The sequence below is a fragment of the Bactrocera tryoni genome, chromosome 3, assembly GCF_016617805.1.
Source record: "Bactrocera tryoni isolate S06 chromosome 3, CSIRO_BtryS06_freeze2, whole genome shotgun sequence".
Lineage (NCBI taxonomy): Eukaryota > Metazoa > Arthropoda > Insecta > Diptera > Tephritidae > Bactrocera > Bactrocera tryoni.
Genome location: NC_052501.1, coordinates 75,596,918 through 75,624,357, shown reverse-complemented (window position 1 = coordinate 75,624,357; position 27,440 = coordinate 75,596,918). Strand labels below are relative to the sequence as shown.

General features: G+C 36.0%; 1 protein-coding gene across 7 annotated transcripts in view; it reads left to right on the top strand.

Annotated features, from left to right (window-relative positions):
• Nucleotides 1-25,961, top strand: part of LOC120772377 — a 37,896-nt gene extending 11,935 nt beyond the window's left edge. For 4 of the 7 annotated variants that reach the window (XM_040100966.1, XM_040100963.1, XM_040100964.1 and 1 more), the window contains exons 3-8: nt 20,408-20,538; nt 20,598-20,841; nt 20,908-21,022; nt 22,364-22,505; nt 23,508-23,581; nt 25,148-25,961. In XM_040100966.1, the coding sequence (XP_039956900.1) occupies nt 20,408-20,538; nt 20,598-20,841; nt 20,908-21,022; nt 22,364-22,505; nt 23,508-23,581; nt 25,148-25,346 (905 nt within the window). In that variant the 3' untranslated portion in view covers nt 25,347-25,961. Of the gene's footprint in view, nt 1-15,453; nt 15,698-18,583; nt 18,830-20,407; nt 20,539-20,597; nt 20,842-20,907; nt 21,023-22,363; nt 22,506-23,507; nt 23,582-25,147 lie in introns of those variants that run through there. The other 3 variants (XM_040100962.1, XM_040100961.1, XM_040100967.1) reach the window with 3 other exon arrangements.
• Nucleotides 25,962-27,440: the final 1,479 nt, after the last annotated feature.

The window sequence follows — 27,440 nt, the reverse complement described above, 5'->3', positions numbered from 1 at the left end:
AGTTTTTCATAGAAAAACTTGATTTTGATCGGTCAGTTTGTATGGCAGCTATATGTTATAATGATCCGATCTGAACTATATATACGGATATTTTAGGTTTGTCTTAGAATATAATCTGTGCCAAATTTTGTGAAGATATCTTGTCATATAAAAAAATTGTTCATAGAAAAACCTGAGTTTGGCCGGTCAGTTTGTATGGCAGCTATATGCTACAGTAGTCCGATCTGAACTAAACATTTGGATATTGTAGCGTTGTCTTGAAATTTAATTCATGCCAAATTTGATGAAGATATCTTGTCAAATAAAAAAGTTTTTCATAGAAAAACTTGATTTTGATCGGTCAGTTTGTATGACAGCTATATGTTATAGTGATCCGATCTGAATTATATATACGGATATTGTAGGTTTGTCCTGCATAATAATCTGTGCCAAATTTTATGAAGATATCTTGTCAAATAAAAAAGTTTTTCATAGAAAAATTTGATTTTTATCGGTCAGTTTGTATGACAGCTATATGCTATAATGAGCCGATATCGGCGATTTTGATAAATGAGCAGGTTCTTGTAGAGAAAATGACGTGTGCAAAATTTCAGATCGAAATTTCAAAAGCGGAGTATAAAAAGTGCTTAATTTAATATCCCGAAAAAATGTAGTACGTTCCATCGGGATCCCGCTAATAAACAAAATAGCGCTCTATAAACACTTGCGCATATATTTCCACACATTGGTATAAGTATAAAATTTTATTATCATATGATTAAATATTTGCACCGGAATTTATTGTGTGCTCGGCGGCGCACCGCAGCAGCGGGAGCAGAGATTTAATCACAACAACAAATATGCATTTTATGAAAATTGTTTGTTTGCTTGTGTATGTATGTGGCGCTGCTTGTTAGCGCAAATAGCAACAATGTGACGAAATAATTTTGTAGACCTCACTCAAAGTTTACAACGGACCCACCACCAAAGCTTGCAATATAAATTGTAAGAGTCACCTGACATTCTGTGGGAAATTGAATAAATTCTCGTTGCAAGGACACATTTTGTTGCAATGATTTTTTTGCTTTACTCTCATTTGCTTTTTTTCTTCTTCTGCTACTTTAGCATCCTTTTAATGGCTGTTTGGTTCGTAAAGGCAAAGCAAATTGCCGAAAAAGCGGCTTCTGTTATTTGAGCTTGGCAGCATTATGATGATGATGTTGTTGTTATTTTTATGATGCTGATGAATGATTTATAGACTGACTTTTGTATTATATTGCTTTTGAGATAGTAAAAATATATGAGTGTGTAATTGGATGGGCTTTTATGACGAATGCCAAACGAGTTGGGCTCAAAAAAGGTTGGAAATATGCGAGGACAGAGATTTTGAGGGACTTGAACTAAAATCACTGGATGGAGAATTTTGATCAGAAATAAATTTGAATTCATTTTAATAGATCACATAGGAACGGCTCGTTGAAGGTCTGATTTTCCGCTCAATCTTACATTTTTTGCCAGGCACTGTGTTGTACAAGTAGTTGCTGACAGACTCACTCAGATGACAGACTTGCTCAGAAAGACGTGTTGTAGCATGATACATTGCAATGATCGATCTCTTATTGAACAGCAAACTCTACTAAACAGCTTATTTGGCACTAACACCATTCGGACCCTCTTATAACATCTGATCAAATTTGAACCGGACTGACAAAAAAAAAACAAGGATTTAATGCACATCTTTATGGAGAACTTCAAAGTAAGCGCCTGGCTAGCTAAATAGATAGTTGGATTGAGGCTTTTTGCGGCAAATATGGACCAAACAGCATAATATTGGTCAATTTCAGCGATATTTTCAGCTATTTCTATAGATTTTGTGGAAACATAAAAAAATCAGTGCTATATTGGATGGCAGATACTTTTTAGTAAATATGATTGAAGATCTAAATCTTTTCGTAGCCACTTTGCGGAAATCGGAAATTCTTTAATACGATCTCAGAGTTTTCAGCTTAGTTGTCGAGAGCTTAGACTCAGAACTTTATCGCTCGGAGTTGAAAGCGTGGTATTCGCTTCATTATCCTCCTGGGTATAACATATTAAGTTTGCCACGAAGTTCATAACATTATACTATATACGTACCATACATATATATAGTAAATTATCAGCGTGACGAGCTCAGAAGATATATGCGAAATTTTTAAGATAAAGTACTGAAACTTTGTACACGTCCTTTTCTCTCCAAGAAGCTAATCATTTATCGGAACCGCTGATATCGGATCACTATAGCATATAGCTGTCATACAAACTGCCGATAAAAATCTAGTGCTCGTTAAAAAACCTTTTTATTTATGAAATAATATTCACGAAATTCCGCACAGAGTATTGTTCAAGACAAGGCTATAATCTCTGTATAAATTGTGAGGATCGGACCACTATAGCATATAGCTGCCATATAAATTGACCAATCAATTTCAAGTCCATGTATGGAAAACTTTTTTATTTGCAAATATATCTTCATTAAATTCGGTATAGATTATTATCCAAGACAACTCAACAATCTCCAAGGAAATGTTTTGGATCGGACAACTATAGCATATAGCTACCATACAAATTGAGCGGTGCAAATCAAGTGTTTGTATGAAAAACGTTTTTATTTGACAAGGTATCTTCACAAAATTTAGCACGTCTTATAATCCAAAAAAATGCTATAATTTCCGAAGAAATCGTTAAGGTGGGACAACTATAGCATATAGCTATCATACAAACTAACTGACCAAAATGAAAAAAAAAAACTTTTTTAACCTTTTTGTGCTAGAAAGAATATACCTGTGAAGACATTTTACCAAAATCTGACAGTTCTACTAAAAACATTCTCTATTTAAGCCTGATTTCTGTCAATATGACACCTAAATCAGTATGACACTGCAACTATTGAGTATGACATGACGTATGCGTAACCTACTTCGATTCAAGTGTATTATGGAAGCTGAAATTTAATGAATTTAAAAGCTATTTTTGCTACCAGTTAAGTTTCAAACTACAAAAAAATACTAATTTTATAATTGCCAACCGATGATGCAAAATAAGTACGTAAAATTTATACTAACTAAAGATAAAGAACTTCTTTCTATAAATAATGAATGAAAATAAACAACCCAAGATACAAAATCAAACAACAAATTTACATTAGTGAAACACTCAATTAACATTTCGCCGGCAAAGCATTCCAATTTAAGTGGCAAATGTTTATGCATGACAACCCTGCCCTTGCTGCTCTCCGAACAGCGCGGCGCCTAAGCAAACAGATAGCAATTGAAATGAGCGGCATACTTTCAGGCGTTTGTACCAGGCGGCATATGTGAATGTGCACATCTGCACTGAAACGCTAATTTCCATGCAAATGTGTCAGTGTGCGTGTGTTTGTGTTGATTTTTATTTACTTACGTTAAATCGATGTCCTTGTCTTCTGCAGGCGACCTTAAAAACTAAAGGTAAACAAACGAATACACGAACTGGCGGCGTAACTTAGCAAGTGCATGAAACTTTCCACGTGTGTGGGTGTGTGTGTTTGCGTGAGTTCACTATGAGTATTGACGCTGCCGAAACAAGAAGATAATAAAAAGCATATGACGATAGTAACGGTAAATGAATGCAGTCGACGACTTTTAGTTGTCATTAAAGTAAAACAAATGAGAAAGTGGCAATTAAAATGAAGTTCAAATAGTAAACAAATAACAATAAATTGATTAGCTTATTTATGATTATATTTTTAGAAGCAGTATGAGACTAAAATCCCTCGCCTTTCCGCAGGCAATCCACTCAGTATATGCTCTTGTATTTGACGGTCATTTCGGAATGAGTAAAAAATTGGATTTTTGCCTGTGGACGTTCTTTGAGTCGAAATTCCTTTAGATCGACTTTCAAAAATCATCTAGAGCATCAGCTTAGTTCCTTCTTTGTTCCTTGGCTTCACACAGCTATAGTGGTCCGATCAGAACAATTTAAAAAAAATGTTTAAAGAAAACAAAATGAATTTGGGCTATCAATGAAATTCTTTATTCCTGTGAAAGTAGATACCATACGACTATGTATGGAACTCGATTTGGTCCAATTCGGACCAAAAATATACGGTTATCAATGAGCCGTAGCGATTCTCATTCACAGTAACATGCCGGTCTTGATCTTCAAGGAAGAAGAACGACCCACTGACGCCGCCGGCTCATAAACCGCACCAAACGATAATTTTTTCGGGATGCAATGGTGACTCATGGAGTACGTGTGGATTGCTGCCTGACCAATAACGCATATTTTGCTTATTGACGAAGCCATTCAGCCAGAAATGAGCCTCGTCGCTGAAGTTGATTTTTCGGTGAAAATCCAGAACATTTTCAAGTTTTCGCTCAGCCCAATTCACGAACATACGACGATTCTGGTGCTCAAGCGGCTTCGGTTCTTGTGTCAATTTGATCTTATAAGGATGTAAGCCAAGATCTTTTCGCTTAAGAATGACGTGTGAGAGACTGATTCGGATCTTCCTGAATTGATGCGCTAGCGGCAGCAATATTCTCAACACTACGGGCACTTCCTTGTCTCATTGGCACGAGAATATTTTGTACTGCAACTCCAGATTCAAATTTTTCTACTAGATGCTCAATTGTTTATCTGACAGGACGATTATGATGACCATAAATTGGACGTAGCGCTCTTAAAGTTGAGGTCACTGACTCCGAATTTCGGTAGTAAATTTTAATAATTTCGCCTCCATCGAAAACGTCGTTTGCTGTCACCATCGTACTCGCCGTTGCCAATGCGCAAAGGACCATAAATCTTACGCAGAACTTTTCTGGAGGTGATAAGAGACTTGTAGAGTTTGGTCTTTGTTCGTCGAGAGAGGACTTTACTTCTCAATTATCTACTCAGTCCGAAGGAGCACCTGTTGGAAAGAATTATTCTCCTTTGGATTTCGAGGCTGACGTTGTTGTTGGTGTTAATGCTGGTTTCAAGAGAGATTAAATTATTTACGACTTCGAAGTCAACAGTGACGTAAGAGCCATCGTTCTCTACCGGACTTATGGGCTTCGCTTCTCTACCCAGTCTGGACAGAGCAAAACTAAAGGCGTGGTTCGTGAGGCCACTCTTATGGAAGATGGTACCTTCTTTGTTTAGTTCTGCAGCTCAAATCATTTTCTCCAAGGGCAGATTGAAAAAGTCGAACCATAAGGAGTCGCTTGGTCTGAAATCTCGTTTGGTATCGAACGGCTCGGAAAGGTCCTTCCCGATGTTGACTGAGCTTTTTGTGTTACTCAACATCAGTTTACACAGCCGTATTAGTTTTGTGGGGATACCAAATTCAGACATCGAGCCATAAAGACAGCTCCCTTTCGTGCTGTCAAAAGCAGCTTTGAAATCGACGAAGAAGTGGTGTGTGTCGATCCTATTTCCACGTGTTTTTCCAAGACTTGGCGCATGGTGAATATCTGGTCTGGTTGTTGATCTTCCAGGTCTAAAGCCACACTGATAAGGTCCAATTAGTTTGCTGACGGTGGTCTTCAGTCTTTCACACAGGACGCTCGATAGAACCTTATATCAGATGTTGAGGAGGCTTACCTCACGGTAGTTCGCATAGATTGTGGTGTATCCCTTTTTGTGGATTGAGCAGAGCTAACATAAATTCCAATCGTCCGGCAAGCTTTCGTCCGACCAAATTCCGCAAAGATGCTGATGAAGAAGTTCTTATCAGTATTACGCTGCCGGGTTTGAATAGCTCGGCCAGCAATCCATCGGCCCCCGCTGCTTTGTTGTTCTTGAGAAGGATAATTGCTATTTGAAACGTACCGATCCATCGTCATCGAGTTGACCATCTCCTCGTGCTGGTCACTTGATTACCTCTGGGGGTTTTCGAAGAGTATGGTCCAGTCTTGAAACCGATTTCAATAATATCTTCGGAGATTGTGGCCCTACCTTAGATAATAATCCATGACAATTTTGGTGATGATAACATATCAAATACAAAGGGAGAGTTTATATGGCAATAATATATTTAAAAAATGTTCAGACATTATAATGTTTCTTTAGGTAATATTCTACATCAAATTTTGTAAAGATATCTCGTAAATTAAAAAAGTTTGTCATACAAGGATTTGACTTTGGTCGAACAGTTTGTATGGCAACTTAATGCCTATAATAGCTCAATATCGGTGATTCCGACAAATAATCAATTTCTTGGGGGAAAAGGATGTGTTGAGAAATTCAGATCGATATCTCAAAAAATGAGGAGCTAGTGCGCTTATATATAGACGCACGGACAGACGGACGTTTCTAAATCCATTCAGCTCAACACGCTGATGATTTACATATCTACTTTAAAGAGTCTCCATCGCTTTCTTTTGGTTTCTACCAACTTCGTGACAAACTTTCGCCATAGTGAAGCGACTTTCAATAGACGTACATGACGTATGAGTAACGTTTCACTCAAATTTATGTAGTGAGTTATTATACTTTGAGCATTGCTACAAACATTTGGTTTGCCTCATACAAAAAAAACTCGTGTACAAAAAAACAACAACAAAAAATCAAGTAAAAAAACGAAAAATATAAAATAAAAAGTCTCTGTCTCTCTTTCGCCTCTCCGATCAGCTTCGTTAATACAGCTACAGCGTCTCGCATTTGTCCACACTCAAAAGCAGCCACGATCAGCTGTGACAGTTGCATGCCAAGTGCTTTGCGCGCCACTTCGCAGAATTTAGCCAGATTTTCGAATGATCTTTCGTTTACAAGCCATCGCTCGTTTGGGCATTTCATACGAACGACCAGCCGTAGCGGACACAAGTGTACAGGCAGACGTGTATTTATAAAATAGAATTTCAAGGCGCACGCACGCGAGTGTCAATGGCAGACCTTTGACAAAGTCGGTGACGCGCGACATTCTCACTCGTTCCTCGTGCGTTTACACACATATATACATACGCTGTTGGTGTGTGCTGAGCGCTGTGCGCTGGGCACAATTGTTTTAATGATTCTTCGCTTGATTTAGTTACTGTAAATGCTGCGGAAGTGTTGTGAAAAAATTTAGCGAAACTAGTGAATTCAGTGTGTGTTGTGTATGCATGAGTGCAGAATTTCAAGTGACGTTTGGCAAATTTATGTGACTTTTGGGAAAACAAGTTATAAATCTGCATAAATGTGTTTGCAAGTGTTAAAAATAGCGTTTAATTGCATAATACGGAAATAAAATTCATTAACAGCAACAACTATACAAGCAGATAATTGCATAAATGTCGACGATTCTTCGCGTGTGGCATAGTAATAAACGAGAAACGGCGAAAAAAACACTAAGTTGCAACAACTAATCCCATTAGTTTAGCACTGTAGTTGAGATTTGACTATTGACTGCTCTTATCCAACGCCTTCCACATCCGTCCGCCTGTTTGATATTGAACGAAATTTGATTTATGTATAACTATCTCTCTGTATGTATATGATCTGTGTTTGTTAAGTCATTAAAAAAAAAAACAAAAACAAAAACAACAACAGAAAACAACAACAAAACTAGCAGCAATAATTTGCATGAGATATATTTGGACACAATAATATACAAATTAACAAGCAATCAAAATATTAAGATTTTCAAATTCATTTAGATATGTGCTGAATGTGTATGTAATAAAAAATTGTGAGTTTTATTAAAGGAAAATTTATGAAAAATAATTATATCTTTAATACAAAAATAATTAAGTAAATAATTTTAGAATAAATATATTCATAGATAGCAGAGTTTCCTTTCCTTTAATCCGAACATATCTCCCCAAATGAAAGAGTTCTCCATACAAGGACTTGATTCCGATTGTTTAGTTTGTATGACAGCTATATGCTATAGTAGACCGATCTGAAAAATTTGTTCAAATAATACGACATTGCCTTGGATAATAATTTGTGTTGAATGTAGTGAAGATATATTGTCAAATAAAAAAGTTTTCCTTAGAAGAATTTTATTTTTATCGATCGGTTTATATGAAAACTATATGCAATAGTGATTCGATTCGAACAATGTACTCTCATATAGTAGAGTTTTCTTTGGCAATAATTCATGCCAAATTTCGAAAAGATATCTCGCTAAATGAAAGAGTTTCCCATGCAAGCACTTGATTCGAGTCGTTCAGTTTGTATGGCAGCTATATCCTATAGTGAGCCGATCACAACCAATTCTTCACAGATTGTATCACTGTCTTAGGCTATAACCCATGTCAAATTTCGTGAAGATATCTCGCCGAATGAAAGAGTTCCCCATACAACCGCTTGATACGAATCATTAAGTTTGTATGGCAGCTATATGCTATAGTGAGTCGATCACAACTAATTCTTCACAGATTGTATCACTGTCTTAGGCTATAATCCATGACAAATTTCGTTAAGATATCTCGCTAAATGAAAGAGTTTCCCATACAAGCGCTTGATACGAATCATTAAGTTTGTATGGCAGCTATATGCTATAGTCGTCCGATATCGGTGATTCCGAAAACTGAGAAGCTTCCTGTGGAGAAAAGAATATGTGCAAAATTCCAGATGGATATCTCAAAAACTGAAGCGCTAATTTGCATATATACAGCCAAACGATCATGGCTAAATCGATTCTGCTCATCACGCTGATCATTTAGGTATATATTTTACAGGGTATTAGACGTTTTCTTCTGGTATTAGACGTTTCTTTCTATTCAGAGAATTTTTATTTTGGTCGTAAGGAGGGTTCAAAATGCCTTCGAATAGAAGTTGAGTGGTGTTCACACTAAAACATCACCCTCTTTTATCATCCATTTTTTTCTTCCCTCGGAATCTCTTTCGCATTACCTCAGGGCAAGGTTTCCAAGATGTAGCAATATGAATCGCTTTCGTGTCGGTTTCTATTCTACCTGAACGTGTAGAATACTTACGTTTTTGGAGTCAGCATCAGGTGCATCTTCTATTGACTCGAATTTTTCGGGGCAGGATAGTATGTGTTCATATCTCTTTTTTACTGCGTTGTACGAGGTAATTTACGGCCAGTTTTCGTCTTTGGTTCACATTTTTAACTCTAACAACATGTTGCTATCAAGTAAAATATTTTTTTTCTGATATGTTATATATAGAGTTCTCCTAGCTTGTTTTTTCGCGCTTCTTTCCGTCAGTCGGCAGTTAAAACGGTTTGCGTTCCCTAACAGTTCGTCTCCTTACGTATAAGCTGGAGCCTCTGTCCGTGACCATAAATCTTCCGCAGAAACTTTCTCTGGAAAAAAAGTTATTCTGCATTGGATATTGAGGCTGACATTGTTGTTGGTGTTAATTCTGGTTCTAAGATAGTCGAAATTATCTACGACTTCGAAATTATGACTCTCAACAGCGAGGTGGTAGCCAAGTCACGAGTATGACGACTGTTTGTTTGATGACAGGAGATATTTCTTCTTGCCTTCGTTCACAACCAGACCCATTTGCTTCCCTTCCTTATACAGTATAGAGAAAGCAGAACTAACGGCGCGGTTGTTGAGGCCAATGACAATAACAATATCATCGGCTGCGCCAGCAGCTGTACCTTCTATATTCAGCTCAGCAGATTGAAGATGTCGCACGATAGAGAGGCGACTTGTCTGAAACCTTGTTTGGTCCCGAACTGCTTGGAGAGGTCCTTCCCGATCCTGACCGACCTTTTGGTGTAAACTGACGTTGAGTAAGCTTGCACAGCCGTATTAATTTTACGGGGATACCAAATTCAGACACAGTGGCATAGAGCCAGTTCCTTTTGATGCTGTCAAAAGCAGCTTTGAAATCGACGAAGAGGTGATATGTGTCGATCGTCTTTTTTCAGGTTTTTTACAAGATTTAGCGCATGATGAATATATGCGGTCAGTTGTTGAATTTCCTGTGTTTCCTTAAAAGCGATGTTGAGGAGGCTAACTATCAACTATTTCTCACTCTATCTTGAAAATGTTTTAATCGATTGGCTCGGAATTTTACTGAATTAGCATATGTTCATAAATATAGTCAATTTGTTTCAGATATCCCGCTATATCTAGCACTTTTGTAAAAAACATATAAACTAAATATCTCATAGACTATAAGATCTCTCAAAAGCGTAATTTTTTTTGTTAAAAAATAATTAATTGTTTTTTCAACTTACTTCTTCAAATTATAAAATACACCTTCTTTGTATTAAAAATGTATTTTATATATTATTTTAATACAAAAAAAGTATATACACTAATTTGCTTTTGCAACGTTCCAACGCGTTGGCATTTCTATTGTGGTCGCAATGCGATTTTCAAGTGCCATTTTCATTTTTATACAATTTTTCATACGCATTTGTAGTATATATATATGTATGTATCAGAGTATATATATGTATATTTAAATCGGTTTTATTTTGTACATATATGTTTGTATTGTATGTTATTTGTTTTCAATTTTTTTTTTCTTGACGCTTTCGCTTCATTGATGTTGTTTGTGGACGCAAACGGAATATTTTTCGAAAGTAAGAAATTGGAACTCAAACACCTCAATGTTTTGACTGCATTTAAAAGTTCGCTAAGTTGTTAAAATTTTAATTAGCAGACTATATATAGATTACTGACGTATTTGGTACCACAAATTCGTGCGTATAAAGACTATAAGAGAAAACATACATACATATGTGTATGTAGTATGGCGTCTAGCGACAAGAACGACGTGATGTTAAAGTGAAATAGAGGCTCACAGTTGGTCAAAATTAGTTATGTTTTTTGTTTTTTTTTTGTTATCCAGAATATTTCAATGCTTTGGACAAAATGTCGTAAGCCAAAGGTTTACCATGCTCCACATATGCGATTCCTCCAGGTTACGCAAATTTTCATTGAATCGATGCACTATTTCGGCTATAGTGCGTTGAATGTTATCTTCAAGCACCTCGAACGTTGCTGGTTGATTAGCGTAGATCTTTGATGTAATATGCCTCTAGAGAAAATAATCTAGAAGCGTTAAATCGCAGGATCTTGGCGGCCATTTGACTGGTCCATTTCTCGGAATTAACGAGTCGCCTAACTTTGCAAGCAATGTGTCCATATTTAGACATGAAACCTGAGACGTCGCACCCTCTTATTGGAAGTAGTGATCGTCCGCGTCAACCTCTTCAAAATCTGTGGAAAAAGTCAGTCAGCATTTTGTTATAACGTCTTCCCTCTTCAACTCTCGGTGTCTATCTCATACCGCACGTGTTGTGGAGGAGTTGTCTTTTCGCCTTTTCCGAAAACCAATGGGTTCGTTTGCAGCTGTACGTAAGGAGCTTGAAATGCCGTCCAACAGTTCCCTTCTACCGAGTTGCTGATGATTGCTGCAAGAGAGCAAGAGCGCAAGTCGAGTAGAAAATCGTTCGGAAATCAAAATGGGTATTTTTTGGCAACCCAGAGATTACTTGGTCTAAGACCGGAAGTCGTGAGCTGGCTACTCCCAAGGGAATGACGCTCAGAATACTTTATACTTAGTTTTAAGGTTGGGATTTTATTACTAACTGGATATTGTACTACATACTTAAAAAGAGGTTTTTTTTAGGTTTTAAGCCGACTTTGTATGACTTCCTTGAAATAAGTATCAACAGCTTTTCATGCCAGAAATATGCTCTGTGTTATTGTGTGGCTATTGATAGGCGCTAAATTAGATTTCCATGGTCAAAAAAGCCTCAAAAACATTGCGTGAATAAAGAAAAATTCAATAAACTGCAACCACGAAATATTTTATGGTTTCAATCCTTTAAGCTCAAGTGCATAAATCAAAATTGTGACACGCTTCTTTTTCCGTTGTCAGCGTCTTTCATAAATTTTTTTATGCGCCACAAAACCGCAAAACCCAATTTTAATACTACAAAAGCCTTGATCTGCATAAATCATGGTATTCTTTGTTTACTTGTTGATAAGCACCAACAACTGATTGAAATACACACCACCACCGGCCTTTTTTGGTCTGAAACTGTTTGCGCTCGTCAATGCATACATGTGTATGCACTTGGGTACAAACCCTGTAGGAATTATTTTGCACTGAGAAGGTAAAAGGTTTAGGAAAAGTTGGTAGTAAATTATACTATTATATATTGAATCAACAATCATATACTGTTGTAGTAGCTAATTATGAATCACTCGAAAGTTCGAAAGCTACTAACTTTCTCCGGACAATATGAAATTTGCTAGAGGCTTGTTTGAGATAATGATATACCGTTTTAAAACCGGTTTAAGCGATTTTTGAGTACATTTCATAATTTTTGGTCAATAATTCTTAATGCTTCATAAACAAGTCGCCCAATATATGGATTTTTCGTTTATCTTGGAACCGGCATTAACATCAACAACAAGGTCATTCTCGAGGTGCTACTACGAACTGAGTAGACAATTGCCCTTAGAGAGCAGAAGGCCAAGTCGAGTAGAAAATCGTTAGTATTTTTGTTGTGATTTTAGATTCTCGACGTCCAAGCTTCCTAGTGTTTATTGATATTAGAACCTCGTAGCGTATGCACGTCTAAAACACTGGAGACGTATCTTCCATCTATCACAACATGATCGATCCGGTTGGTGGCTTTTCGATCCGGAGACAGTCAAGTAGCTTGATGAATTTTCCTATGCTGGAATGTACTACTTCAGATAACCATATTTCGAGCCAAGGCGTAGTCGATCAGCTTCAACCCATTTGGGGATGTTTCAAAATGGAGGCTGAATTTACCGACTTTTGTGCCCAAGATAACTTATTTGCTAACCCTAAAGTCGTTAAAGTCGTACAGTTTTGACATCGTGGCGTGAGCAGCTCTCATAGGTGCGCTCCATAGAAGGCATGCATGCGGATTGTGACTAGACGTTCATCCACCGGAGGGAGTGATAGTTCTCGGCGACGGAGTCTCTTTCCCACCATAAAGCCCACACCGAATTTGCGCTCCTGTATATAGCCACTATAGTAAATGCCAAATAGACCTCGCCTCAGTTTTTGTCCTGTCCATCGTACTTATTGGACGGCGGTGATGTCAGCGTTTATTTTTGCGAGGAAGTCAACCTGCTGGGCAGCGGCACCATCCCAATTAAGGGACCACACATTCCAGGTGCATGCCCTTAAACCGTAATCCTTAATGCATTTGCCATGGTCGTCATCAAAAGGGGTGTCGTTAGCTGTTGTTTCCTTTTTATTAGGGGCGTTTTTTACGCGGCGGGTAGCCTTCTCACTTTAGCTCGCCTTCAAACGTATGTTCTTTGGCTACCCGGAGGATACTTGTTCTAAGACTGGAAGACGCGAGCTACTTGAGCCATATGCAAAATAATAATTTCTGGTCACTCCCGAGTGTATGGCAATCAGAGAACTTTCCTCACTTGCGTGAACTTATACACATGACTCCATCCTCCGAACATCGAAGTCGTAGATGATTTAGTCTATCTTAGAACCAGTATTAACAGCAACAACAATGTCAAAATCTCCAATTGGCACCAAAAAGCGTAAAGAAAGAACGAATACGCGGTGTCTACGCCAAAAAAGAAGAAGAAGAGATGAAGTCTTTGCTCTAAGTCAGTCATAAACCCGTGCAAAAAACATACACTTAAGTCGGATGATAATTGGATCAATACCGAAATATATTTCGAAGACTTTTTTAGTGATTGTAAAAAATTGCTTGCTCCTACCCATTAAGTGGTATTTTTGTTGTTATACTAATAATACTGAATACTCCACAAATACTTAACTCACTCTGTTTTAAGTAATTTTTTGTTTGTTGGAACGAAAAAAAATTATTGTGATGCATTTTTCCTACAGGGTGTTTATGTGAATAGACACTTGTGGGCGTTTGCTAGACTTTCACACCGCTTTCCGGGCGGTGAACCAACATTTACATGTTGCTAGTAATTAAAATGGATTGCGTTACGTTACTAAAAACATAACATTAAATACATTAGATATAAATCTCGAGTGGCAACACTAGTCTCATGAAAAAACCATGTTAAAATTGAGTATAGGTAGGAATTGAAGTAGCTGGGGAGAAACAAAAAACCAATTAGAAACAAATAACAGTGTATAATTGCGGGGTGAACAGGCGCAAGCAGTAATTTATCGCAAATATACACGCGTGCTAAGATTGCGTGACTGCAGGCGCACCGCCGACGCCGCTCAAATGTGCCAATTTGTTATTTCCTCTCTAACATTACCGTTAAAGCGGAAATTTGCTATATCCGCCGCGGGCTAAATATTGATTGTAATTGAGTGTGAGTATGAGAGCAAGTGAGTAGAGGTGAGTTTGAGTGAGTGAGAGTGAGTATGTGGGTGAGTCGGAGTGGGAGTGTGATATTGAGTGGGAGTGAGGGAGTGTGATACTGAGTGTTAGTTGGGGAGAGTGTTTCTGAGTGGCAGTGAGTGAATGGAAAGTGAGCGGATGGGCTACTAAATGAATGCATAAAAGTACGGCTGAGTGAAAGCGCCGCGAGAGTGAGTTTACGAGTGGCAAGTGGGAGTGAAAATCAAGTAGTGCTGTGAGAGCTGCTATTTTACCGTGAATTTGTGTAGTTTGAGCGTGCGTTTGCCGCGCTTGTGATTAATGGTGCCTAGTGCGCCCACTTGCCGGTCTTTTGTGTGTACTTTTACTACGCTGTTGTTGTTGTATATAGTCTGTCAGACAGTTCACGGTTCACAATATGCGCGCTTTGGTTTTTTATTTACTTTTCCCAAGCGTGCACGTAAAGTTTTACGCCATGCATCAAGCTGCTTTTGGTCCCCGTGCCGCCCTCTCGTTCCCTGTCCACCACTCGTCCACTTTTACTCTTCGCCACGTGCATATTTGCTGGCAACAGTTAGCGCGCGGAGTTGCTGCAATGCAAATTTGACGCTGTGGGCAATTTTCGGTCGCCGCCATTGTTGTTGGGACTATAGAAAATGAGCAGCAATTGTGTGAAATTTAATTGGCTGCTATTATTTGAGGATTTTGTCGGCTTGATTTGGTAGAATTTTGCGTGAAACGGAATTTGACTGATTAGCGTTGCCATATTCATTTAAAAAATACAATGAAATGTAATTTTAAGTAAATTAACAATAAAAGTAATGATATACAGTCAACATATTTGCATTTACCGTTAAGTTTTGTTATAATTCAACAAAAACAACAATAACAACAACAAACGTACACCCAACAGCTGCAGTGTTTACAAAACTGACAAATTGTCCGTGAACGGCAACAACAGCTAAACATAAAAACAACAACAATTACAACAACTATATTATTGCCGTAAATAAACAACAACAGCAACAGTACGCACCGAAAATATTAAGTATACAAACTTAGGTTGCTCATACGCCACGTCACACATAGGCAATTACAGCCACAGTGCATTTACAAAAACACCAACAAACACATATAGTACTTGGTATATTAAAAACAAAAAAACAACAACAAAAATACAAAAACAAAAACAAAAAGTACAACAACAAAAAATACAAAAACATCAATACAAAAATACAAAAACAAAAAGTACAACAACAAAAAAATACAAAAATACAAGAACAACAAAAGCACTCAAAATGAATTTAATGTTTCGCAAGCATTTTCGCGAAGGTGGAGGTGGTAAGTCCGGTGGCGGCGGCAGTAAGCTGCAACCGAAGGCTAATCGCACGAAACGCTCACGCGACATGGGCGCACAACAGGAGGAGATCCATTATCGGACGCATTTATTCTTTGCACCCAGTCGCCCTGGCATGGATGTGGGGGAAGGTAGGCGTATGCATAAATGTTGTTGTTAGCTGCACCATTCTGCAATAAGTCGCTTGTTTTCAAATTACAACAAAAATAAACACTAAATAATTAAAATCAAAAACCAAGTATAGAAACACAAAATTCATAAAAATCGTTAAAATCAAAAAAAAATTAAAAAAAAATTTAATAATTTTCCAAAATTTCGAATTTTTCCAAATTTATGATTCGGCAAACGTGTCAACACCTTTTGATCAAAACAATGTTATCCAATCGTTCACACGGCACAATTAACTCGACTCACACACTGACGCACCCGTAGTGGTTTGGGTTCGCGCGCGCGTCGCTAAATTGCACCGTTTTCATAATATTTTATTTTTTGTTTTTTTTATTTTCCATCCTCTATGTGTGTCAAGCATTCTCATTTAATGCTCAAAAAATTAACATTTTGCATATAAACGCATAGTAGCTATACTAATCCGTAAGTCTTTTATAAAAATGGTTTTTATTAGTTATAAATTAGGGTAAGCCGAAAGCTAACCGAATATAGATTTTAGGTTGAAATGAAGAAAACAAATCGTCCTGATCATTATCACTTGATACTAAGGCTTATCAACTCGGTGGTATACCTCAAAATTAGTTTTCTGTCACTGTAAGAAAAGCATTTCCTTCTATCCGTGGTACCAGCATCATGTCTGAGGTCTCAAGACGAAGCTTTAGCCAGTTGAACTTCTATAGGAAGAATAGAAGAAACAATCATAGATAGCGACAGTATCAGTTTACATCTCTAAAATAAGAAACGAAATAAAATCGAGTTATATTAAATGTGCGAGCCTCCGAGAGCCTGAGTGGTATTGAAAATATAAAAAAATGTTCCTGTCTTCAGCCATAAATGAAAGTCCCTGCAATATGATCAGTAATTCCCAGAGAAAAAGGGGTAGTGAGTTAGAATTGATTACCATAACCTTAAATAATTTATGACTTTAATAAATCTATATTCCTTTAATCGGACCTTAGAATAACGTCATAATAGTACGTTTACCTTTAATTTAAAGACGCTGGAGCACCTCCTTTGGTTTTGCCCAGCACCATCTAGAACTCGACTCAAATATCTAGGAGATTTGGAGTTCAAAGGACTGGACAAAGTTTCAAACGTAGATACCAAGTCGCTTTTAAACTTCGCAAAAAACGTTGACGTCCTGTGAGACGAACATTTCTCCTCAAATTAAACTGAACCTCCACCTGGCATTATGAAGGACCAGTTGGTCTGTGTATAGCGCGATAGTCAGCCAGTATAACCAAATCTAATAGTTCATTTGATAGCCTAAGGTAATCCGACTGAGGAGGAAAATTGTTGAGGTTAAACTTCGATCCAATAATCAGAAAGAAAACTAAAATAAAATGTAAACTTTTGAGGAATCTGTGCCTTACTTTCCCACATTCAACCAAAAAGTGTTCGGTTCACAATAGACTTTTCTTCTTACCTACTCATTTTGATCAGGAACACATTGAAAGAGTAGAGAAAACTGATTATGAAAAAATTTTGTCAAGTTTTTCAAGCTTAGAAAGTAGTGCTGGACAGAGAGTTATATGCCTCTTAAGAGTTCGAAAATATGTAATATATTAAATTATAGCTCGACATAATTTTCTCTTCACTTAAACTCCTTTTCAGGTTAATTGTATTGTATAAACCATTTCAATTTTTTTTAAATCATTTCATAAGACCATTCAAAGTCTGATTTCAAGTCAATAGGCACTTTCGGAAAGCCTTTTAATTTATTAAATTTTGAAAATTGTATGAAAATTTATGTGAAGGAAAATTTATAATTGAGTTAATTAAGCTAATTGACTCAATTAAGTAAATTTATTCAATTATATTAACACTGATTTAAAGCAAAAACCTACACTTAATTTAGTCATTAAACTTAATTGAGTTAATTAGCTTCATTGAGTTGATGAATTTGAATGTAAGGTCAATGAATTAATATAAGGTCACTGAAATAAGATTCAGTGACTCGACTAAGCTAATTGACTCAAAGCATAACGCCTGAGTTAAGCCACTGCATCAATTATACACGGTTCTTTGTAATTAATTAAAAAAAAACAAATTTCTTGGCTACAAGTATGTAGTTTTTACACTATTTTAATTCAGACTTCTTCTCATTATATGAGACAATTTTAGGTCTGGTTATAAGCCATCTGGTAATCTAATAAGCATTGTGGACAGGCGCTTAATCACTCAATTAGAAAATTGTCTGAATATTTACATATATACATATGCATTTGAATAATTATAATTGAATCAATTAAGCTAATTTAATCAAGGAGAAAGAACCTTATATAATTAGGACAATTGACTTAATGAAGTTAATTGAATCAATTAAGTTAAGTAACTCAATTAATTTAATTGAATAAATTAAGTTAAGCGACTCAATTAAGCTAATTGAATCAATTAAGGTAACTGACTCAATTTAAATATTGACTTCGTAAAGATAATAAGGTTAATGAGTCAATTAAGATAACTGATTCAATTAAGCTAATTGACTCAATTAAGAAAATTTACTCAATTAAACTATTGACTCCGTAAAGTTAAAACCGTCAAATAACATAATTGAGTCAATGAAAATAACGGACTCAATTAGGATATTGACTCAGTAAAGCTAATCGACTTAATTAAGCTAATCGTAGGCATTTATTGTAAATAAATTATACACGGTTCTTGTAATTAATTAACTAACACAAACACACACGCCTATGTAGTTTTTACACTTTATTAAGTTAAAGGCATTACTTAACCACATACTTACAAACATACACGTACTAAAAATAAAAAGTACACAAAAAACACCAAACAAAAAAACAAAATTCAGTAAATGCAAACAAGAAAAACATCCTTTAAATCAACAGAACTCATTGCAGAAAGGTGCACTGCCTTATCGGGTGCGTGCACACCGTTATCGACCACCACAACGTCACTTTCACTTCCACCTCAGCCATATGAAGTGGACACACCGCAGCCTCTAGTCGATCGCAAGCCGTCCATATCTCTATTAAGATGGAATAATAGTGTTAGAATACGGAATGGTCAGGTTGCTACGGTACTATCGAATGCAGCAGCAACAACAACGGCGCGTTTTCAAGCTGCCAGGCAAGGTTTGAATTTCCGTTTCCTCTCTAATACGACTGACAAAATTAAAAAAAAAAACACACACACACAACAACAACAAAAATAATAATCATAACGAAAATAAAAGTAAAATGCAAATTAAATTTAAAAAAATCGTAATTTAAGTACATATTTTGTCGTTAATAAATCTACCAAAAGCCATTGCTGCAAAACTAATTCTTTTGCGAAAAAAAAATTAAAAAAAATATTTGAGAAATTGTATTAATATGTGTTATAGCGCCTATTCTTTAAACAAATAGACAAACCTCTATTTCCATCACAACTCCTACAACCTGCCACCCATCCTTACCCCAATCACTACCCTTCCTCACCCAATGTCTAACATTGCCTTGAAAGCTGGAGAAGCAGATTTTAGCGTAAAATATTACACACAGGGGAACAACGGCCAATAAAAGTACATTTGAGAGAAATTTTATTTCCTTAAGCACTACAGTTGTTCTTGTAAATTTCGCGTAATACTTAGAGTGACCTTGAACTTATTTCTTTCCGCGAAGTTTGACTTTGAAGTTGTGTACGAGCTATTTTAATGCTGAATTGTGCTTTTTTCGTAAAGCTTCGTGTCCTTGTGCTTTCGCATCGGAAGCATCTAAAAATATTAAAGTTTTTGTTAATGTGGTTAACGGTCGGTGATTCTGCGATGTGTTGTTTTGTCGATTTATTGCTTATAGAAAACAATTTTATTAAAACTATAACGATTTCGAAGCTTCTTAACGGTACATTTTGGTTTCATGTTTCCCCTGTGCTGCAAAAATTAGCTGATTAACTAATAATTATTATTATATTAACTAAAAAATATTGAAAGCTCTTTGCTGAAACTGAAAACTAATTTCATTTGAGCTTTTATAAACTGGTCAAAAGCTTTTTTGGAAACTGAAATTTATTTTCAATTCTGCTTCTTAACCTGATCGAAAGCTATTTTTGAAACTCAAAAATTAATTTTGTCAGAGCTTTTTTAACCAAATCAAAAGCTTTTTTAGAACTGAAATTTATTTTCAATTCAGCTTTTTAACCTGATCGAAAGCTATTTCTGAAACTCGAAACTTAATTTTTCCTGAGCTTTTTTAACTTAATTGAAAGCTCGGCGGAATTCCGATAAATATATTAAAAGCTTTCGATTAAATTTGATATTAAGTAAACAAAAATAAATATGCATATACTGCTGTTAAATAATTGTTAGCGCAAGAATATATTAAAAACACCTCTAAAAGCTCTCGAGAGTATACTTCCTAACTTCTAAATACTACTTAAAGCTCAAAGTCTGTCTTTTGTAGTCAAAATAATACTAACCAACAAAGTTTTTAAAACAGTAAAAGCACCAGCAGTAGCTTAAAAAGCTCAAAGCAGCTTATCAGCTCATAAATCATATGTATAAGTCCTTTAACAGTGAAAGCTTTTTGACAAAGCTTTGTCAAACTTACAACTAAAAGCTTCATAAAGCTTTGTGCTAAGTAACCAAAATTTTTGTATTAAATTTTTTTGCTCTTAAACTAATTAAAATATTTACAAAAATAAACAATAATTTGTCAACAAACAAATTTTTCCAGTTGGTTACGACAATGCGGCCGGCACATCGGCTGCAGTGCGCTCGGAACCGATTTCATTGTCAGCGCTGGATCGCGATTGCTTTATTATACCGGTACACAGTGTCGATCGTTTTTTGCCAGCCGGCATACCGGTAAGTGAGGTGCGCATAAGTATACAATTACAGTGATAAGGTCAACAAATCTCTTGCAGCTACCCGCCCCCTCAGCTGATGGTAAAACCAATAGCCCACTCAGCATACTAGAGGTCTCCGATCCGAAATTATGCATACTCGTACATTTGATGAGTCCTTTGGAACCGATTGATCCAATGCTGGAGTCACCGCTGTCACATCCATTGTTGAAACAACGCGCCGTTGCGGCCGAGCTCGTCTCCGAGGTGCAGCAGGCGAATACGGCGGTGGGTGGCATGCTACTGGCCAATATGGAGAAGAATGGTAAGTTGACCATTGAAGTGTAAAGTGTAGAGTAGTGAAAAAAATTTGTTTTGATTTGCTTTACAGCGGATTTTCCATTTATATCGTACTATTTAATCAATACTACACAAACGGATCCATCGCACTTTTACTCGGGCATACGCGTCTCATCACTATCGAAATTCGAGCCGAAATCACTAAAGTGAGTATTTAGGGATTGTAGTTTAAAGATCCTTGTCATCATAAGCAATTTTGTAAAGCTCGCACCCATTCATTAAGTTGTTAAGAGTGGCCTTGGCTCTTCTGTTATACCGATACCAGGAAGATGATCTTCAGCACCTTCAGTTTTCAATTCTCTTGTGTATTCGCGGTCGACTTGATGTAGTTAGTAGAGCAGTGTATTATCACTAAAGATTTTTTAAAAGATTTTTTTAGTATTGGTTGCATGCATCGATAAGTCCTTGGACCGACTTTTGCTATGGAAAAGCTCCAACAAAATCTTTTAGTCGCTCTGAGCGTCCTCTTCAAAAATCACTCACAAACGACAAGGTCAACCAAAACCGATCCTAACGGGCTGGTGTAAACGTGGTCCACGGTCCTTAAAAGGGACACCTTTTCCACCTTGGTCGGGTTTGAGGCCGACTTAAAGCCTCTGCCGTGCTGTGGATCCGGCACCCGCCCGCAGTGCGACTTCACACTGAACTGAATTTTCAATTCTACCTACCTTTAGGTTTAAACCACAGCTACCACGAATTTCCCCAAAGGACCAAACCCTATGAAAAGATTGGAGCAAACTACAAGGTCTAACTGTTCACCGTGGTACCAGATTTCAGTCTCCGATCAGACCTCGTAAGTTTTGCTTCTACCAGTTGACCACCCATTAAACTGGTGACTTTTGGCGCTTGAACTTCAAATGTCTTTTCATTAGAAGACTATGCTGAAATTTCGAGGCAAGCCAAATAACAGACAGAGTGCATATTGAGCTCTATTACGCCAGGCAGACCTTACCACGGACAAATTCTACCCACTGCCTGCTTGAGGAACGGATATGGACTATCGAATTACGACTCGGCAGTAGTTCCGCGAGCTTGAGGTTCGGACTTGGCCTTTTATGAAAAATTCGCTCTAGGAGAAGCCAACACAATTCGTTATTCTGAGTGTTTTGTAGCCTATCAGCTTCAGCTTAAAAATCAACTTAGAGAGACTCCGGTTATTTGCAGAGCATTACCTCCAACCTAACCTAACTGTTACTTCTTCAAATATTAAGAAATTATGGCAGAACTATTTATTGACATTTTCGTTACCCTTATCAACTTTATCTATCTATAGATAGGTATATATGTGTGTATGTACCTTGTTAAAAATAATCCATCAATATTGGCATTGTAACAAAAGCTCATTGTGTTCCACTTGTGACTTAGTTGTAAGCCATTTTTTCCAATGACTGTTTACATATAACCTTCTCATTGTTACCCACACCTACAATAATACTTTCAGACAGTTTCTATATTTCATATTTCAATATTTTCCCCTATGCATCTAGATATACTGCCGCTCATACCTTGGACTTGTACAGCGAAGTGGCTGCCATTTGCCGTCCGCCATTGGTATTGGCACCCAATGAAAGTGGTAGCTTCAAGAAGACACAGACACCAGCAACAGGCTACATAATCAGCGTGTTTAAGGTATGCATATACCGTTATATCTACCTATATATATCTATAAATGTAACTAGCTATTTAACGTGCTTGAGTCTAGTTAAATATTTATAAGAGTTAGCTGTCAAAGCACTATCAGTGTAGCAACCCTGCAGGAAAAGATTGGAGACGATAATGGCAACTCAAAAGAAATTTTCTACGTCAAAGTGTTTTGTTTCATATACGAACCTCAAAGTAGTATTTAATGCTGGGAACACATCTTTTTGGTAATTTTATTCTGAACTTCATGTTTCAAAGGTCAAGGGGGAGCAGTTATCTCAAACTGTTTAACTTTTTATGCCTTCAACTTTTCTCTGCTTCATTTTTAGACATTCTTTTTTATTGGTGAGAGTTCTTTCTCAATTTTTAGGATATTTTATTTAGCCGTACTTATTCGGAACGATATATTATACTACTCGGTTCCATTAACTGGTAGAAATATAACAATCTATACTATTACGGCTCAATAATATACTCAGTAATAGGATTATGAAATCTACCAGGCAAAGGTCTCCAAAATTTTAAATATCTTCATATAACCCTTTAGAAAATGGGAAAATGATCCTCACACTAAGATTGAACCTTCATACTAGGAAAATTTACCATATTAAGAAGTTCCCGGACCAACTTTAGCAAACAAACTGTCGCCGCTTTGAACTTCTCGCTTTTAATTTAGTTTTCCTCTCTCTTTAGGGAATATGAAAATGACTCTCTCCATAGAGGGTTGAAACATCATATTGTGAAAATTTCCCAAAATAAAAGATTTCGCGAAACAGCCTTTAAGTGAAAGCAGTCCTGCAGGGTATACTCAATAGTGTGCTATTCCTGTATCTAGAGTGAAAATGGAATTTTAAATAACTAATAAAGGGTTGATATCAGCATGTGCTAGACATTGGAGAAGACAGTGTAGAGTTAATATTGCTTTGCATAATTTTTTGCACTCAAATGTATGAAATATTTAATTTCAATGAATTCTGTATATTCACTTAGGTTTTTGAAGGCGATGACGGTGAACGTTTTGAGAAGAATTGGCTGTACTGGACGGGAGCGCGTATGCTATATCGGTAAGTGGTGGTTGAATAGCTAGAAAGGGAAGAAAATTGTTTCGGAATTGTACAAAAATACATTGAATAAGTCAATAAAACCTTGAATATTGAAGAAGTTTATGCGGCGGCTTCATTAGATTGGGTCAATATTGTATAGGGTAAACCGTTTCGAGATTCCCTACTTTTTTAAATAAAAAACATAGAAACTTCAAATTCAAAGGAGAGTGCTTATTATCATTCAAAAGAACATTCTTTGGTATTAATTTTTTGAGGATTGTCGCTTTCAAATATTGTGCGCGGCTACGTCTCAGATGGTCCATCTGTGAAGTCCAATTTTCGATGACTTGTTCGAGCATTTCGACTGGTAACTGGCGAATGATACGCGTGATGATTTTCTGCAAGCTGCTGCTGAATCGAAGCGAGTTTGTCCGCATAGACCTTAGACTTCAAAAATCCCCACAGGAAAAAGTCTAACGGTGTGATATCACACGATCATTGTGACCAATCGACCAGCCCAAAAGGTGAAATAATCTGCTCACGCTCAAGTATTCTCTCAATAAATCCATTGATTGATGCGATGTATGGGAAGTGGCGCCGTTTTGTTGAAAACAAATGTCGCCGAGATCACGAGCTTCAATTTCAGGCATCAAATAGTTGTTTATCATGATTCGATAACGGTCGCCATTGACGGTTATGTTCTTATCATCATTTTTGAAGAAATATGAGCCAATGATTCCACCAGCCCACAAACCACACCAAACCGTTGTTTTTTCTGGATGAAATGGCAGCTTTTGAATCTCTTCAGGTTGCTCTTCGTAACAAATGTGGCAATTTCGCGTGTTTACATACCCATTGAGGCAGAAATGTGACTCGTCTTTAAACAAAATTTGGCTCGAAAACGTCGGATCTTCTTGGAACTTTTCACGACCACACAGAGCGAACTGATGTTGCTTGGTAGGTCGAGCGGCTTCAGTTCTAACACAAGCTGTATTTTGTATATATATGTACTTTCAATATAAGATCTCGATCGAAATGCGTCAAATCGATCCATACGTCAATCTGAGTTGCTGCGAACGGCGCCGAATCGACTCTCCACGGTCTTCGTGTATACTCCTAGCTACAGCTGCTATGTTCTCTTCACTGCGAGCTGGCCGTGGTCTATTCGGTCGAATAGTATCCAATAATGAATACTGTGTCTTAAGATGGGTGATAGTGTTGTGAATAGTACGCTCAGTAAGCCGATTTATGTTGACCATAAGTTGAGCAAAACACATTCTTTACAGAACATGAACTTTCGTAACAAAGTCTGGCGTTTTGTAAACGTTGTTCATGAATAAGTCTTTCCATGATGAAATGCCAAACAATACTGAACAAACGTAATATGACAGCTTGACACGACTCAGGCGTGATCTGCCAAAAAAAAGGCTATTAAAAAGGCACCTCTACTTGGATCACCCATTACTTATAGCGCTCAAATCAGAACTACTGACCTTTTTTTAATAAACTCCTATAAAATACTCCTTATTACAGCAGTAAATAATATGTTTTCCTCCACTCTTCTCTTTCTCTCCCACTGCACAACAGTTATTTGCCACGCGCCGCTGGTCTACGTCGTATTGCTCTACATAAGAGCACCTCGCAGCGTGGCGATAAAATGTATTTGTTGGTTTGCGAGTGTGCTGACTTGCTCAAGGATATCTCTTCTGCTGCCTTCTTGATACCCGCACTGCGAGCGCGCCTCTGCGGCTACACGGGACTTTACAAGCCAATACAAGTGTTCTAAGGTTATGAGAAAACATAAAAAATCAACAACAACAATTGTCAATAAAAAAGCAAAATCTAAGTAGGAAAACAAGAAATGTATATCGACATATATACATACATACACATGTGTGATAACTTTAAATTAAGACAAAAGAAGAATCCAAATTGAAAATTCGAAGAAAATAAAAATGAAAGAAAAAAAATCAAAAAAACTGTTGCTTTAAATTGAAAATTATTATTTATTTATAGACCACAGATTTAATTAAGCAAAAAGTACTAGAAATATGAACATGTGGCAAGCTCAAAATTTTAGTAGTTTGTAAAATTGTTGAAAAGCGCAATAAAAAAATAAAACTTTTAGTATGAATAAAATTAAAAATTAAAATAATTAAAAACTTAGTCCAATAATCGGAAAAGAAATAACGTTTTTGAACAATCAGCTCTTAGAATGAAAAGATATGGCAATAAAGTTGGTACAATTTTCGCAAGCGAATGAATATTTAGCAAATAAAAAACAGCAGACGAACACATGCATATACACATACATACTTATATGTATATATGATTATGATTATGACGCATATGCATCTAACTATTTTTGAAACTACGTAACTGCGTAATTCTAAAGAAATTTAAAAGTAAATAATAATAAAAAAAAGTAATAATAAATGCTTATTTATTAGCCAAATTAAGCAATAAAATAAATTAAAATTAAAATAAATATTCAATATGAATGAATTCTTGCATACATATGTATGATCTTTTATAACTGCTTCATAACACCGAACAGCATATGTATGCGTGTGAATACGAATGCCTTTAGAAATACAATCTGGCAACGTACATGATATTAGCAAAGTTACAACAAAAACTTTAAAACACTTTTTCACCACGCTATTACATGCCCAGCAAGTCACGGGTATCGAAATTCAAAAACATTAAAAGGATTAGCTTGGAAACCAACACATATACTCAGCGTACTCATTGAGTCTAGGCGTAAGAAAGGAATGAACCATCACACATACACCTGAGTTTCCGTGAAATTTGTTAATTGGGCCTTAAGTCACTCATAGAAACTTTAACAGAAATCTCTTTTAGCGTTGTTGAGTAATTAACCGGTGAAACCAAATTTGAGTTTTTTTTATAAAATGGTTATACTATTAGTAGTAGTACTATATATTGGTTACAGTTCACAGCGAGAAATTCAAATTTTATGATACATACATATGTGTGTGTAATAGGATGTAGTGAATCGTAAGCAATGAAAAATTCAATTTCGATTTTTTTGATGAAACCTGTTTAGCATTTTAAGCGACGATATGCATTGTTTGTACAGTTATGTACTTATTAAATACAATTTTGTAGTTTTGGAAGGCCAATATATCAACCATGAAAGTGGTAAGAGTCAAAAAGTTTCAAAAAAAATTTATTCAAAAAAGTCCTCAATCTAAATTAATTTTTGACAATTTTTGATAAAAATTTAAATTTAATAGTCATAAATTTTTATAATATTCTATATATTATAATTAAGTAAAAATTCCCAACCGTAACTATATTATTTTTTTTTTCTTTTTTCTTATTTAATTAATTAAATAATTTAATCAAAATTAACAACAATGACACTTGTTAACAAAATTTTTGGTACAAATTCAAATTAACAATTACAATTTTAATTCAGATTATAATTAAAAGTATTATATATATTTTAATTTATCAAAATTATGTAAATTTTTAAACTTTTTCCTCCTTCTTCTTAAACAATTTAATTTTTTATTTCGCTAAAAAATAATTAATTACAATAATTTAATTTAAAAAATTAATGAACGCTAAAATTAAAAAAATCTTGTTTTAGATTGACTAACATTTTAGGTTGGTTAAATTAAGTCGTTACATTTTTTTCTCCTTCTCTTTATATATTTTAATTAAAAGGAAATAATTTAATTTCCCATTAAAAAACTTAATTTCACCAATTATTAAAGATTTATTTGTATTATTATTAACAATTTTAAATTCTTGAATTATTAAATCATATGAATTTTTCAATTATCTAATTAATTTGGAATTTTATAAAATGAATTATTATTTACTTTAATTAAATTAAAAAATTAATTAA